Source organism: Dipodomys merriami, unplaced genomic scaffold (genome assembly GCF_024711535.1).
Source record: "Dipodomys merriami isolate MVZ:Mamm:240054 unplaced genomic scaffold, mDipMer1.0.p SCAF_27, whole genome shotgun sequence".
NCBI lineage: Eukaryota > Metazoa > Chordata > Mammalia > Rodentia > Heteromyidae > Dipodomys > Dipodomys merriami.
Window position 1 is genome coordinate 3967178 of NW_027204159.1, and position 17124 is coordinate 3984301.

General features: G+C 37.7%; 1 protein-coding gene across 3 annotated transcripts in view; it reads left to right on the forward strand.

The window, feature by feature from the left end:
- Positions 1–17124, forward strand: part of Camk4 (calcium/calmodulin dependent protein kinase IV) — a 215009-nt gene that overhangs the window by 166874 nt on the left and 31011 nt on the right. For all 3 annotated transcript variants that reach the window (XM_070036034.1, XM_070036033.1, XM_070036035.1), the window contains 2 exons: positions 3518–3608; positions 6040–6114. In XM_070036034.1, coding sequence (XP_069892135.1) covers positions 3518–3608; positions 6040–6114 — 166 coding nt within the window. The remainder of the gene's footprint in view (positions 1–3517; positions 3609–6039; positions 6115–17124) is intronic.

Sequence of the window (17124 nt, forward strand, 5' to 3'; positions counted from 1 at the left end):
CCTTCCTTCCTTCCTTCCTTCCTTCCTTCCTTCCTTCCTTCCTTCCTTCCTTCCTTCTTTCTTTCTTCCTTTCTTCCTTTCTTCCTTTCTTTTTTTGTCATGGGGCTTGACCTCTGGGCTTGGGCATGCTCTTGAGCCTTCAACTCAAGGCGAACGCTCTACCACTTGAGCCAAGTGCCACTTTGAGTTTTGTGGCAGTTAATTGGAGATAAGAGTCTCACAGACTTGCCTGCCCAGGTTGGCTTTGAATCATGATCCTCAGATCTCAGCATCCTGAATGGCTAGGATTACAGGCATGATCCACTGGCGCCCAGCTTGTACTTTTCTTTTCTTTACTTTCTTTTTTTTTTTTTTAGTATACTTTTTTTTTAAATTGTGAAAATACAGAGGGGTTACAATTACATGGGCAAGATAATGAGTACATTTCCTATAAAGCATTGTAGCCTCTTCCTTTGTTTCCCCTTCCCATCCCTTCCCATCCTCCCCACCCCCACCAAAGTTGTGAAGTTTGTTTTCAACATAACGACTTGTACATCTCATTGTTGCAATGTGTCCACCTGTATCCCTATTTAAACGATTTGTTTTTCCCCTTCCCCTCCACAACTTATACCGATATCAAATACAGTGAGAGCAGGGGTTATACTGTGGGGGAGGGACATACAAAGCAACTAAGAAATAATCTTATAAATGTGTTAGAAACAATCGCATGAAAGAAAAAAGACATTTGAATACATATATTAGGGTCCATTTCCCTAACATCACTTTATCTGACCTTTTCTGCTTGTCCCAGACATATACTAGATATTGCAAATAAGGGAAACCATGAGACCTATGTTTCTTTGGGCCTGGCTGGTTTTGGGCACACTTGAGTAGATAGCCCCTAAGTGTTTCTCATAAAATTGTTCATTTAAAAATATTTTCAAAAGAAGGATGGCCAATAGACACATGAAGAAATGTTCAACATCCCTAGCCATAAAAGAAATGCAAATCAAAACAACATTGAGATATCACCTCACTCCAGTTAGAACAGCAAAAATCAAGAACTCTAACAACAACAGATGCTGGAGGGGATGTGGACAGAAAGGAACCTTACTTCATTGTTGGTGGGAATGTAAACTTGTTCAACCACTTTGGAAAGCAGTATGGAGGTTCCTCAAAAGACTTCACATAGATCTCCCCTATGATCCAGCAATCCCACTTTTGGGCATTTACCCAAATGTATACAAACAAGACCACACTAAAGCTACCAGCACAACTATGTTTATTGCAGCATTATTTACCATAGCTAAGATATGGAACCAACCCAGATGCCCCTCAGTAGATGAATGGATCAAGAAAATGTGGTATATATACACAATGGAATTCTATGCCTCCATCAGAAAGAATGACATTTCCCCATTTGTTAGGAAATGGAAAGGCTTGGAAAAAATTATATTAAGTGAAGTAAGCCAGGCTCAAAGAAACATAGGTCCCATGGTTTCCCTTATTTGCAATATCTAGTATAGGTATGAGTCAAGCGGAAAAGGTCAGATAATGTGATGTTAGGAAAACGAACCCTTAAATATGTATTTTAATGTTTTCGTTTCTTTCATGCATGTGTTTCTAACACATTTATAAGATTATTTCTTTATTGCTTTGTATGTCCCTCCCCCACAGTGTAACCCCCGCTTTCACTTTATTTGATGTCAGTATAACATGTGGAGGAGATGGGGACAAACAAGTCGTTTAAGGATTCAGGTGGACCTGTTGCAACAAGGAGAATTACAAAATGTCATGTCAAAGCAAGCTTTACAATGTAGGTGTGGGGGGGGGGAGGGGGGTATGAATGGGTGGGGGGAGGGGGGAGGCTGGGAAGGGAGGTGAAGGGTAAACAAAGGAGGAGGCTGCAATGCTTGGTAAGAAATGTATGCATTATCCTGCCAATGTAATTGTAACCCCTCTGTACAGTATGTTCTCAAATAAAATAAAATTAAATTAAAAAAAAAAGAATGAGTATTAGTATTCATTTCTTATGTCAGTTTTTGATTGAGACTGAGGCTGTAATACTGAAACAATTCACTCCTTAATGTTTGCACTGAGTTGAGCACACCTCCTTATTTGTTCTTCCAGTTTCTTTATTAATGGTTCCCGTTTGTCAAGATAAGCTTTAGTGTTTAGGTACTTCTACTCAGATTTGTTAGTTTTGACTCAACTAAATTATTAGACTAACATAACTCTTATAAATTCTTAAATTATTGGGTTTTCTTTCTCAAATTGTCATTTAAGTTTTTATTCTAATTCCTTACTTTCCTTTTGCTTAGTTTATTGATGATTGGCTTATTTTATAATAGCCAGTTAGTATGTCTATTTTCTCCAGTTCTTTTATCTATGTTCAGTTCTCATGATTTAAATAATACATGTTTATAATCAGCAATATCATTTTAATGTTTTTATAACTAGGTATTTCTTTATTAGCTGTATTAAATAATATTCAGTATTAAATAATGTCACATTTTTCCATGCACATTTTCCCCTTGGCCATTTGGAGGGCATTTTGTTCCCAAAATTTCTTCTTTTACTCTTCTTCATGTACACTGATCATTAAGTGACAAGATTAGTGTTCAATGACTTTAGACATATACTTCAAAGTCTAGTTTGAAAATAAAAGGACATATGTTGATTATTCCATTTTTAATTTCTTTTGCATGTCTTCAGGTGCTGTATAACAGATGCTTTCATAGTGCAGTCTGATAATGTAGACCTCTCAGAATGTCTATGATATCAAAACTGTTTTATCATAACATGAAGCCATTTTCCCCTCATTTGTAACAGTATGGTTAGATTTTCTAAGTCAATCTCTGTGATTTTTACATAGACTATATACAGAAGCTAGAAGTCAATGAAATTTGCACAGCTATGAAGCATCATTCTACTCAGTCATTTTTGTCTTAGGAAAAGAATTCTTTTATCCAAAAATGCTGTTTTAAAGTTTCTGAACAAGTACTTGTTATATGTCATAGCTGCACACATCTAACTGTTCAAACACTAATTATGAACTATTTCCTGTAGTTGTAAGTTTCTTACATACTATATACATTTCAGATATAAACTAGACAAATTTCAATACATTAATATCTTGACATTTTTGTAGAACTAGCCAGTTCCATCCAGTATGGCACCATGCCTAAAGAGAGCTCTGATATTCACTGATGAGCAAATATTTCATCCTGGGAACTGATAATTAAAAACAAAAAAACCTTAAATTACATTTATGTTCTGCTGTCTGCTAAACAGTTGTTTTGGTTTGGTTTAGTTATTTGATTTGGCTTGTTCTGCATGCTAGACAAAATGGTCTACAACTGAGCTACCTCATAAGCTATTTGTTAAAGTGTGTAGATTAAGACAGGTTGACCTTTGAAACATTTTGAGTTCATAATGTATGTGTTCTTGAATAACATAATAAAATGTAAGATTATGATAAGTCTCAGATATGGATATTGAAACAGAATTACACAGATGTTTCCTCATTCCCATGCAGTACCTACATGAAAATGGCATTGTCCACCGTGATCTCAAACCAGAGAATCTTCTCTATGCAACTCCAGCCCCAGATGCACCACTCAAAATCGGTGAGAACATTCCTCATGTTTCATGACTCCATTCTCCGTAGTAGAAGAAATTTGTTGTGTGCAATTTTTATCTATAGCTCCATCCAATTTTTCCTCTGTCCAATTTCTTAGAATATTCTGCATTCACTATCTTGGAAGTTTGTGCTCTTTCCTAGAATGTTAACATGGAAATAAGGACGAGAAGTTAGTGCTTTGTTTCTGGCTGGATAAATGAAAGATAGCACTTAGCCTCAAAAAACAACTTTGTGTTTTATACTTAAGTTTAGAGTGAAGAAATGACAGAAAAACTAGCACTTCTTTGGGGCTATTGACTTTTAATCTACAAATTATTTGGAGCTTAATCTTAGATAATGAAAGATTTTGAGGCAAAATACTTGGTATATTGATGAATACAGGTTTGGAGTCACTTGTTTATATGAATTGAGGTAAATTAAGGTCTGTATTTCCCAAAAAGTGATCTCTAGGGGCATTGCTTTCTTGTTAACCATGAGTAATTCCTCTTTTTGGGGTGTGGGAAGGGTTGTGAATGGCTTTCAGAGGTACTATTAATTAAGAAATGCAATTATAATCAATTAAGAAATGCAATTATAAAAATTAAACAAAATTTCAATTCCTGCAAGATTTCCCAGAACTTTTAAAAATTATTCCTGTACAGGTACATGTCATCTTGTATACAAAATTGGGGTTTTTTTTTCTAAAAAAATCTATCGACTCTGAAAACCTCTTTTATTCCGCCCCCTCAAGAAGCAATTTGAAAAATGACTAATATGAACTTTGGGGAATTCTAATCAACTCAAAGAAAACCTAAAATCAGCATCTTGGGAGAAAAATATATTAAGTACATAGTGTACCTTCTATATACTTCCAGGTCAACTATTCATTTCCAGTTTAATCATTTTAAATGAATGAAATTCCATCCTTGGCAGAATGCATGTTAAATCCTCTCAAGTGCATTGCTCTAGTGCTTTCATCATGTTAAGCTGATGTGCTCACTGCATTTAAAAGCGCTAACACCTTGGAGAATTAAGTTGTTCTGTAAAGGAAGAGCTCAGACAACAGAATGTGCTTTATGAATGTGAGAATCTGAAGGGGGAAAAAAAGCCTAAGAATCCTGCTGGGAAGCTGGCTTGTTCTCATAATCACTTCTGAAAGGCTGTGGACAGTGGGGAGTTTCAATTTCCTTTGACATCACTTTCAAAGACTTGATCCTTAAAGAAATTTCTTTAAATGGATGGATAGATACTAATTTAGGTAGAAGAGCCTTGCTTTCTGAAGGGTAGCCTGCTGCTTCTGCTGATAAGGATCAGGCACCTTGTGGAAATGTAGGTTCATCTTTGAAGTCTAAAATGAATTCATTCTGCACCTACCTCTCTTGAAGAATGGCCTTGAGCAGTTTCCTGATGTTTCCAGCAATAGATCACAACAGTAGCAACTTGGATAATATTTTACATAGGTAATTCACCTCAAAGGAATCAATAAAAATGACCTTTTGCTCCCCCCCCCAAAAGGTCTTACATTCATCACATAAGTATAAACATCCTATCTGTCAAACATAAGATATTATTTCCATTCAGCCAGAATAAGCCTTTCCACACCTGTTTATTTCCATGCTATTCATGGAAAATATAATTTTTTTCTTTCTACCAGTGAATAAAAGATCTTAAGTTATGTCACTAAGCCATAGTGCTCCTTACACTGACTTATTGTCATATAATTGTCAGAATTAATAACTTCAGACAAAGCATGGCTATTGTAATCATGACTTTAAGAGAGTACCTCATCTGAGGGAAGCTAGGAGGAGGTCACAGAATCAGAGGAAAACAGCAGAAAAATACAACAGAGGGGTCCATTAGCTGCACTGGACATGGATGAATATGAACTAAGCAACTAAAGGGCAGCTGTGGGAGCTAGGGAATGAGCAGGAAAGAGGGAACGGCTTAAGCTAAGCAAAAGGAAATAAATGTGCATATCACCCGATTTGGAAGAAATAATTGTATTGTCAAAGTTTATAGATTTCACAAACTTTATAGACCATGATAATGACAGTTTGCCTTGTGAAGGTTAAATGTGTTTGTGACTTTAAGTATCACTATCCCACAGTACTGTGAAATTTATGTCATCACTTAATCTCAATAAAAAATTATTTTTTTAAAAAAGAAAGAGTATCTCTATCTACTAATATTGGGGAAAGAGCAGTGATTAAATATAAACTCATCTTGCAATGTACTTGGGAGTCATATTTTTTTCTCCACTTTAAAGAAATGCTTGAGTTACTTCCGCTTCCTCCCAGGTGCCCTGTCACTTCCCATAGCCACCCTCCTCCATCAAATACAAAAGCAAACAAATAAGTGAGCTTAATTGTGAAAGTCAGAAGTATTTATAAAAGCTGAGGAAAGACTTGCTTCACTAAATTCTTCTCTTGTGATCACAGCTGACTTTGGACTCTCTAAAATCGTGGAACACCAAGTGCTCATGAAGACAGTTTGTGGAACCCCAGGGTATTGCGGTATGGCTCTTTACTAATGTGTTTTCCCTTCACTGACATCTGTATACTCAATCTACTTATTCAATCTGGTTCTTTAATTTTAACTTCTAATGTTTCTGTTTACAAATGCTTGATGTTTGATGTGACTCTTGATGACAGAGGCATGGATCAAACATATTCAGACCACTCCTGGGTCTTCTCAAAGGGCCCCAAGATGCTGGATTTTGGACTTGTCTGTTAGAATATCCATCACGCAAGAACTACTCTGGTGCCCACTGAGAAGTGGCAAGCCACCAGGGAAGAAGGCAATGGTACAGCAGAGTCCATGCCTGGAATTAAAGCCATGAGCCCTTTGACATTTTTCTTCATTGCTTTTCCTTGGGAGGGTGTCAGAGGAGAGTGGGTACACTAGTTCGTATGGCATCCAAAACAGCAGAGAAATGGAGTGGCCCCTAGGGTTATCAGCCACCACAAAGGCCTGTCTCTGCCTGTGGTGACTCATTGTACCACCAAGAAAAAAATAATAGTGGGAGCTGGTGGCTCCTGCCTGTCATCCTAGCTACTCAGAAGGCTGAGATCTGGAGAACAGACATTTGAAGACAGCCTAGGCAAAATGTGCATGAGATGTCAGCTCCAATAGACCAGCAAAAAGTTGGGCTGGAGGCATGGCTCTAGTGGCAGAGTGCCAGCTGCGAATAAGCAAGCCCAGGAAGAGTGTAACGTTCTGAGTTCAAGCATTAATACCAGGTTGGGAAATGGGAGAAAGGAGGAGGGAAATGACCTAAAACGTGAAATTTTAACATTGGACTTATTTACAACTTCAGCCCAAACTGAAGAGTCATTCTGTCTGTTTTCCTCACCTCCCTCATTGCAGTGTTAGAATTTCCATGGATGGCACGGGAAAAAAAAAATAGGAATAGTTGTGAAGTGGTTTAGCTGTGGGACCCCATGATTTTGGCGTGCTACAAGATAAGTCTTTGTTTTGGCCCCAGAGGCCAGGGACTTCTGGCTATCAGTAATTGTCTCTGCTATCAGCCTGATATTTCCTGTAGGGAGCTGGAACTGAAAAAGACACCTTTTTTTAAAAATAATCTAGTTTTGAGGAAGTCTTGCTACACGGTGTCTTCTCTGGGCCTCTGGCTTAACCCCAGTAAGAGGAGAACTTAAAGTAGGGGTTCCCTCCCCTAACCTTTAGGCTTCCTACATCTTCTTGCTGGTCTCCCAGAAATAAGTGAGGGTTGTAGTGCATGATTCAGAGACAAACAAAAGCTTTCAGCCTTTTCATTCGTGGCTAAATTAATCAAGCTATAACCTAAAAGCTAAAAAAACGAAACCTTGCACATAGATATTACCCAGAATTCCTAAAAATGTTGTGGTGAATGAATATTCCACAAATCAATCCAATCCTAATCTAGATTATTTGAAAAAAGAAATCATATGTCAAGCTATACATCAACTTTTCTTCTAGAATCAAGCTTTTTTATACAACTCTTCCTCTTATTCATCTCTACAAAAAACATTTATTCGTCACCTCCTGTATAGTCAGGCCACCACATGCCACCAGGGAGATTAGTTTTCTGCATCCTAGAAGCTTCTAACCTACAGAGGAAGAGGCATACACCCAGAAACACAGCATTGTAAGAGATCTTGTGAAAAGGCTACTGGGGAAGTGCAAGAAAAGAGAGGTATTTGGAGTTGCTGGACCTGTTCTTGTATAAGCATCACTAGTCTTACAACCAGATAGAAAAGAATGGTAACTAACATGGAAAGCAAATTGAAAAACTACAATAAAATATCCTTTAAAGCAAATGTATCGCTATACCCACAGAATTGTAATGGTGGAAGAACCTCTACACTTCACTTAATAGCATTCTTGTTTCACTAATATCCAGAGAGCTTAAGTGACTTCCCTGAGATACCACATCTAGTTGTTAGTGTCTACATGTTAATAACCCAAATCTTAACTTTTTCTCTTTTTTTCTTTTTCTTTTTTTTTTAATTTTTATTTTTATTTAATTTTTTTTTTTTTTGATCGGTCGTGGGGCTTGAACTCTGGGCCTGGGCGCTGTCCCTCAGCTCTTCAGCTCAAGGCGAGCGCTCTACCACTTGAGCTACAGCGCCACTTCCGGTTTTCTGGTGGTTTATTGGAGATAGGAGTCTCACGGTCTCTCCTGCCCGGGCTGGCTTTGAACCGCGATCCTCAGATCTCAGCCTCCTGAGTAGCTAGGATTACAGGCGTGAGCCATCAGCGCCGGCTCCAAATCTTAACTTTTTCTATCAGTGAATTCTTTTCTCTGGTGAATTTAAAATGCTTACAACTTTATTTTTCATAAATTCAACAATTGTGAAGAATGAGGTATTCTTTCTGTTAAATCTTTATACTGTACCAAGTAGTCTTGTTCTGCATCTTCAATTCATTGAGCCACTAGTAGTTTGTCAGTTAATAGTTAAGTTCAGAAAAATCAAGATAACTGTGCCTTAGACATGGCAGAAGTTGATTTCTCTCATAGTAGAAGTGTAACTATAGCCAGTGCTGGTGAATAAGTTGCTGGCTTCTCTTGGGCCAGTGTTGTAAGGCACTAATCTCATACATAAGAGGTCCACCCTCATGAGTTAATCATGTCCCAGAGGTCCCACCTCCTAAATCCATCTCCTTAGAAAAGATTTTATTTTATTTCAAAAGAATTCTGAGGTGATGAAGACCACTCAGATCATGTAAGACTGAGGATGGGGACTGGAAATATTTCTCAGTAGTAGCAGAGTTGGGGCTGAGAAGGTGGCTCAGTGGTAGAATGCTTGCCTTGCATACATGAGGCCCTGGGTTCGATTCCTCAGCACCACATAAGCAAAAAAGGAAAAAAAAAAGCTGGAAGTGGCACTGTGGCTCAAGTGGTAGAGCGCTAGCCTTGAGCTGAAGAGCTGAGGGACAGCGCCGAGGCCCAGAGTTCAGGCCCCACGACCAGACCCCCCCAAAAAAAGTAGTAGCAGAGTTCTTTGCCTACTATGTCTAAGGTCTTATGTTTGTTCCACAGCAGTTTAATAATAATGATGGTGTTCGGTTAGACAACTCATTGCCTCTGTCAGACTTAGGAAGCAAGAATCCCATGGTTTACAAGGAAAAAGCCATTGTACTACTCTGCTTGCTCTAGGCACTCCTTTGTTTTATTTGGTTTTTCTTAAAGCTGTGCTCTGATCATCTTTCCATGAAACTTCTCTCCTGCTATATAAGTTTTCTATCTGTAGTTCATGCTACATCTGTATTTTTTCCTGCCTCCAGGTCTCTAATACTATGAGGGGAACTTAAATTTAGTACTATGTGCCCAACACAATTGCCCATCAATTGTCACACATTACTGACCAACCGACAGGAAGATTGAAAGAGTGAGAACTGAGGAATGATTAATAAATGAATTAAAGAGCTCTCACACAAAGAAAGCTGATGGACAATTTAGTAATTATTTTCTGATATCTAAGAGATGTTCTAAGAGATTGGGATAGATTGAAACAATTTCCTAAGAACTGAACAGCTCTGGAATGGATAGATCAAAAAGATAGTAAACTAAATTAGTTTACTAGTAAACTTTAGTTTACTCTAATAGAAGGGACTCCTTTAGTGTCCTTTAGACTCCCTTCTGTGACTTACACATAACAGCAGTAGCAGCAGCCTTTTGACTAATCATGATGAGAGCAGTTCTTTCTCACAGCACTACAAAATGGTCTTTCTGTGAAAGAATGAGTCATTCATAGATAAAAATGAATCACTGAGTATCTGACATTCTCCATGTTAATCCCTGAAGGCTACAAGGATAAACACACTATTGCCTTGCTCTTCCTAGATTTCATGGAGTAGAAGAGAAAGTCCTAAAGTAAATCAGTGTGATGAGTTCTCGATTTATCTGAGTCAAAAGCTCGGGGGAACAGAAGGAAGGGAACTGTGAGTCCTGGCTAGAGACATCTTCCAAAGGAGAGGCCTTTGAGCTGGTTACAGGTAGGAGTTCAAGTGGAAAGGCAAGCACGGGGTGTCCTTGTTAGTAGGCACAGGAAGAGCAAAGTCATGGAGGAGTGGCAGCAGCTGCATCAGAGTCTCTCTGGCCCTTTGTCATTCTCAACTGGAACACTGAGTCCCTGTAGATGAAGGAACAGATAGATACAAAAGAGCAGCATGGAACATAGTCTCAAGGAACCTGTGCATTAGGTTAAGAAATTGTGAGTGTAAGGTAGGTAATGTGATCTGACAAAGGTTTTAAATGAGACAGTATTTGGAAATCAAAGCCTGTGTTTTATAAATCTAGATAATGGTATATAACGTAACAGATATATTTGAGAGGGGAAGAGATATCAAGAGAACAGACAAATCAGAAAGCTAATGTTAGAAACAATCGCAAAAAAGAAGAAAACATCTGAAGACTTTTCTTGGGGTTCATTTCACCTAACATCAACTTTAAAAAAAAAAAAAGAAAGAAAGAAAGTTAATGTTAATGTTTTTTTTTTCTACCTTTTTATGTAATTGTTATACTGAGGATTGACCAGAGGACTTCATGCTTGCTGGGCAGGCACTGTATCACTAGAGCCATATCTCCAGCCCTCTTTTTTACCTTTCTCATGACAGAAAACTATACATGTATACTGTTAACCCCTTAAATAGCTTCTCTTTGTGTAGCTTAATTGATCTACTCCAATTAATTTTAGATATAATATGATTCTAAAAACACTAATATCTTGTCCCTCACATAAACACACTCATTTGTAAATAATGTTATCTTGCAATGGATATTTGTGTTCTGTTTATTATTGTAATGGTCCTGCAGATATGCCTATCACCTTAGAGCCTGCATGGTTGAAGAAGAGGCTGCTGAGTGGTCAGGAATGTATACGATATACCATAATCCTTCTGCTCTGCTATCAGAGCAGCTCCTCAGGAAGAAGTGACTTGCCATAATGGAAGAAAAGGAGGTGAAAGCAGCCAAGAAGCTTGAGGGAGAGGGGGCTCAAATAGATTGCTTTCCTCTGAGATCTATTTGCAGGAAGTCTAGAAGACTGAGAAATGTCTTAGGCATGCCAAAGTTCGGAACACGCATGTGGAATAACTATAATTAGGCCTGAAAAGCAAAAATGAGTAAAGTCAATAATACAAAATAAAGTTCAAGTTGTATTATAAATGAATATATATATATATACATATATTTATTCACACACATTCTTGACCCAGTGGAAATACACAGAAATGTTACTTCAAAGTAAGATTAAAGAGGGCAGGATTTCTTTTTCCTTTTTCTTCCTTCCTTCTTCTCTCTCTCTTTCTTTCTTTCACTTTTTCTTTCTTTCTTTTTTCTTTACTTGTTTGGTTAGTACCGGAGTTTGAACTCAGAGCTTCACACTTGCTCAGCCTGCCTTTGCTTGGCTGGTACTCTGCCACTTCTGCCAGCTTTTTGCCAGTTATTTTGGAGCTTACGGACTTTGCTAACTGAACTGGCTTCAAAACCACAGTCTTCTAGATTTCAGCCTCCTAATAGCGAGGATTACAGGTGTTAGCCACCGGCACCTGGCAGAGAGGGCAGGATTTTAAAGGAACACTTCTGCTTAGTAACAGAGAGAACAGAAGTTCCAGTGACTAAAAACAGAAAGTGAGTAAGTTAGGCCTGAGGCTACAAGATTTTGAATGCAACAAAATTTCCGTATAAAATAAATATTTAGCGCTGGGTACCAATGGCTTACAACTATCATTTGTAGCTGCTCAGGAGTCTGAGATCTAAGGATCACAGTTCCAAGCCAGCTTGGACAGAAAAAAATCTCAAGATCCTTATCTCCAATTAACCAGGAAAAAAAAAAAATTTGGAAGTGGAGGTGTAGCTCAAGTGATAGAATACCAGCCTTGAGCAAAAAAAAAATGTTAAGCAAGAACATGAGGCCTGGAGTTCAAGCCGCAGTAATGGCATAATCCATCAATCAATCAATTAATCAATGTCCTGTGAAACTTAGAACATTCAAAAGTGATCTAAATCCTCCTTTAAGGATTACCCAGAATCCTCACCTCTTCCTTCCTCACCATATATGAGTTTGTCCTGAGTCTTATGTTACAGGGCTGGGTGAGGGGGTTCATGCCTATAATCCCAACAACTAGGTAGGCAGAGTTTGGGAGAATCATGGCTTAAGGTCAGCCTGGACAAAATAGTTAAAAAGACTCATATCTCAACAAATCCCAGAGTGTGGCCCATGTCCATTATCTCAGCTACTTATTTAAACTTAGATAGGAAGTTGCGATCTGAGATGAGCCATGGCAAAAAAAAAAAAAAAAAGACCATGTCTTAAAAAAAAAAGTCACTAAAGCAAAAAGAACTGACAGCATGGTTCAAGTGATAAAGTACTTTCTTAGCAAGCATAAGGCCCCAACTTCAAATCCCAGTACTACCCAAAAGTTTATCACACTCACATGTACTAAACCTAAAAGCAGGTACTGTGTGACAGAAGACAAGAGCAAAGTAAGGTTCAAACCCAGACCTTCATTTTCAGTGGGCTTTTTGAGGGAAAGGCTAGGCAGGTAGCATGAGCTGTTTAGGATCTCTTCCTCTGAATGTTTTAGGCGGGGCTCTCTGCTATTGGAGTGGCCCCTCATTGCTTGCCTCCCATGACATAAGGGCCAGATAAAGAGGGTTTAAAGTATGTTCCTTATCATTAAAAATTAACTAATATAAAGAGGGACTGTCTCCATTAGGATAAAAGTTATTATTATAATGATGTTAAAGCCATAAAAATATGGCTTTAAAAATGGTTTAATATTTATAATACTGAGACTTTTTAGCCTAGAAAGGTGTCTGAGCCCACGTAACTGACGAGAGGAAAGGCATGAGCTCTTCTGGTTTGTTGTAAGGGCAGGCAGCTCCACAGCCAGGCCTAGTGTGCACTGAGCCTAGTCTCTACTTTGGATAGAAGGCTTTCAAATGACATCTTCTGAGAGTGAGCATGTATGTTAACCCCTCTGTCACTTGTCAGGAAAGGAAAAACTACCTTCCTACTTGATCTCTTTCAGAGAACCTTTGCCACAGGATCCTAATAAGAGAGGGTCTCCTATAAATGAATTGCCAAGGAGTCACAGCTTGCTTTGTGTCTAAGAAAATCCTCATTGTTGCCTAGGAAATGTATACAGCCCAAACCAAATTTCGGGCTTCCGAATTAAAGTTTTAGGCTTAGACAAATAAAATGACCAGTATTCTAAACTTAGCCATGAGGAGGTTGGCTTTGAAGAGATTCCCAATTGCTAACTGTTGTACTGTGCTTCAGTATAACTGAGCGGGAACCGCTGAAGGTCACCGCAGAAAAGTAGAAAAGAAGCCAAAATGGTAATAGTGGTTAGGAGATACATGGGGAAGGTATGTGTAGGTTTTATATTTATACATTCATATGTATATATATATATATATATATATATATAGTACATTTAGATATGACTAATACCAATTACCTAATTTATCCATAAGCTTGCTTAATTGAACTGTGTAGGTTCATAGCTCATATTTCTACTTATGTGGTTATTCATATTCCTTTTCCTGAGCCCAGGAACTGTTAAAAATTTATTTTCTTTAAATATATGCCAGGTCTCATTATTTTCTGATTTAATAATGGCAAATATATATTGGGCTTCTATTCAAACATAAATGAAAGCTAATGACTAACACCTAAAGAATAAGCTGATAGTATATTTACAGATCTCTGACCTTAGAATCTGCAGGTACCTATTTCTAAATAATATCCTAGGAATTCCAGAAGAGGGAGATACACTATTCTAAACATTCTGACTAGGGCTGTCTCAGCATTGGCAGCACACTGCTTAGTAACCAACAAATTCTGCCATTCTGATCAGCAATTATAAATGAAAGTGCTGTAAGAAAAAGATCAGCAATAATAAATGGAGGTGGCTAGAGGAAGAGTGTTATCAATTGCATGTGAAGTACAGGATGAAAGTGCCAATGGCAGGAAGCCCTGAAAAATACACCTGAATGATAAGACCTAAATGATTGGCAGATAATGATGGACTCTTAAAATTGAATATCAGTGGGCTGGGAAGGTGGCTCAGTGATAGAGTGCTTGTCTCATATGCATGAGGCCCTGGGTTCGATTCCTTAGCACCACATAAACAGCAAAAGCCAGAAGTGGCCATGTGGCCCAAGTGGTAGAGCACTAGCCTTGAGCTCAAGAGCTGAGGACAGCGAACAGTAGCCCAGAGTTCAAGCCAGACTGACAACAACAACAACAAAAAAGTGAATGTCAGTAACCTGATATTACCGTCGCCATACATAGTTCCCATTCCTGCTAAGGTATGTTGAGGTCTTTTATAATCTACCTTCCCCACTGAGTTGCAGGTAGGGTTGGCTAGAGGAGTGTATGAGCTACATTTTGGCCATTTGTCTGTTGCTTACAGGCAGGATTACTGATAGTTCTCTCCACAGTTGTTAATAACTCATACTCTACTAGGCTTTGGAGTCACAAGTTGCATCGTCCTAGAAGCTTTACCGTAAATACATGAATGAAACTTTCTAAATCTCTCACCTGCACTAGAATGATAACACATGTTTTATAGGGCTACAGTGAGAAACAACTAAGATGATGTAGTGATGATGTAGTGAAGTTGTTAGCAGAACCCCTGGAAATGTAATATATATATATATATACATATATATATACACATATATATATAATACATGCAATAAATGATAGGAGTTATAAAGGTCATTGTATAGCAAGGAAGTGGATTAATGACAAAGCACTTGCCAGGCATGTAAAAGGTTCTGGACCCTGGTACTGAAAAAAAAATACTATAAGTAATTTTGTTGTCACTATTATTATAATTGTTGGTATCATTTTAATTACTATGAGAAAAAGTATCTGTTTCATTCAGCACCTTCAATTTTTCTAATTTTTCCCTTCTAATAGTATTGTAAGGAATTTGGGGGGAATAGAGTTGGAGGTCTTTAAAATGCCATCATCTGACACATTGCTTTTGTTTTGAAATAGAAGGCCCATTTTAAAATTTTTCTTCAACTCTAACCATAATAAATAAATAAATAAATAAATAAATAAAATTTATTGTTTTATGATCTTTCTAGATTTTTAAACCTACTGAATATAAAATGTGGTTTCTGAAATAGAGACTTTTAAAAATGTAAAATACATGGGGTTAGGAAAGATGGAAAACAATGAAAGATGTGACACTGATCAAGATGCATTATACTCATAAACTGACACGTTAAATTAAACCCCTTTTGCACAACTGCTTAAGGATAATGTATTTGTAAGGCCAGGTCCTGGTGGCTCACACCTGTAATTCTAGCTACTCAGCAGGCTGAGATCATAGGATCACAGTTCAGAGCCAGCCTGGACAAAAAAGTCCATGAGACTTTTATCTCCAATTAACCACCAAAAGGCAAAAAGTGGAGCTATAAGCCAAGTGATAGAGGACCAAGACCCTGAGTTCAAACCTCAGTACCTGCACCAACACACACACACATACACACACACACACACACACACACACACACACACATACACACACACACACACACACACACACACACACACACAGAAATTGAATACAACCTTTTAAAGATTCAACTGGATTTCCAAATACTACTTTTGTTGGTATTTTTCTAGGTAAATATGGAACTATGTAGAATCTTTCCCCATGATATTGGAAATAGCAAGATTTAAAAAATCAGGCTCTGAATGGCACAGGACCTGTGCTGAGGTCCTTTGAGTTCATTTTAGCATCTGATTACTCAGAGCCTGTGTGCCTGGAGCTCCTTTCTTTATGTTTTACTTACGGAGGGCAGTGAGCACTTTCAAGTGCATTTGGTACTCTGGCAGGCTTCACCAAGGAATTCAACTTCATAGAAATTGAAGTACAAGTGTTTAATACTTTTATAGTCAGAGTCAAAAGGATGAAATTTTAGTTTAATATTTAACAGTTTCAAAAGCAGAATAGCCCATTCTCTCCCACAGGTAGACACAAACACACTCACACACATACATACACACACACACATACATATACATATACACCCCACATATAGAGCTTTTTCGAGGATCCAAAAACCTAAAACATTTAGATGAGAAAATTTCTCATAGAGATTACTAGAATGTATTAAATGGACCTAATACTTGAATATATCATATGAATAGCATCATTTAGGGCTTTCATGAGGCCCTGTATTCAAGACCTCTAAAAGAAAAAAAAAGCCAATGTATAGAATTTATTTAAGTACTGCTAAAAATAAAAATAAAAATACTTTTCCAAGAGCATACGGCACCATAAAGCAAATCATGTGTTTTCACTAGTGCCAAATCATGATATAGTGACAACCCCAGGGGCTTCTACATTGTACTTTTTAAATAAATAACCCACTGAGTTCACTATGTAAAAATTGAAGGCAAATTTTAAATAGCTTACAATTGAATAGAAGAGATTTCTCAACAAAACAGAAAGTTAACAAATAACATACATTTTCTTCTAAAAAACACTAATATGAAAGATGAAGGAAAATTTAAACAAAGAAAATCTAAGAATCTAAATTAGAAGCTTTCAGCAAAGGTTCTTAAAAGATGTAGTTTTTCATCACACTAAAGGATAAATAGCAAGGATGAAGTGTAAGGGAACTATTTATTACTGTTAATCTAACCAAGGAAGGAATAATTTCACCCAAAAATTAAATACCCACAGAGGTGACTTCCATTTTTACAATGAACCTTAAAAATACTGGAGATGAATTAAATGCATAATAAAATGTCAGCTTGGCTGCCTGTAACTTCCTTTAGACCAGCTAGTGTGTCTCATAGAGTTCCCATGGGGCATGTGGGCAATAGAAGGAGAAAGGCAGAAAGACAGAGCATGCTAAGCAAGCACATGTAAAAGGGTGCCCCCTCCCCAGTCCACCTCCCTCTCTGGCCACAGAGTTTTTATCATCTTGAGGTCAGTTGTATCCCAAAGCTATAATTACCGAATCTGATTCCAATGAATAATGCCAGCTACAGGAAACGTGG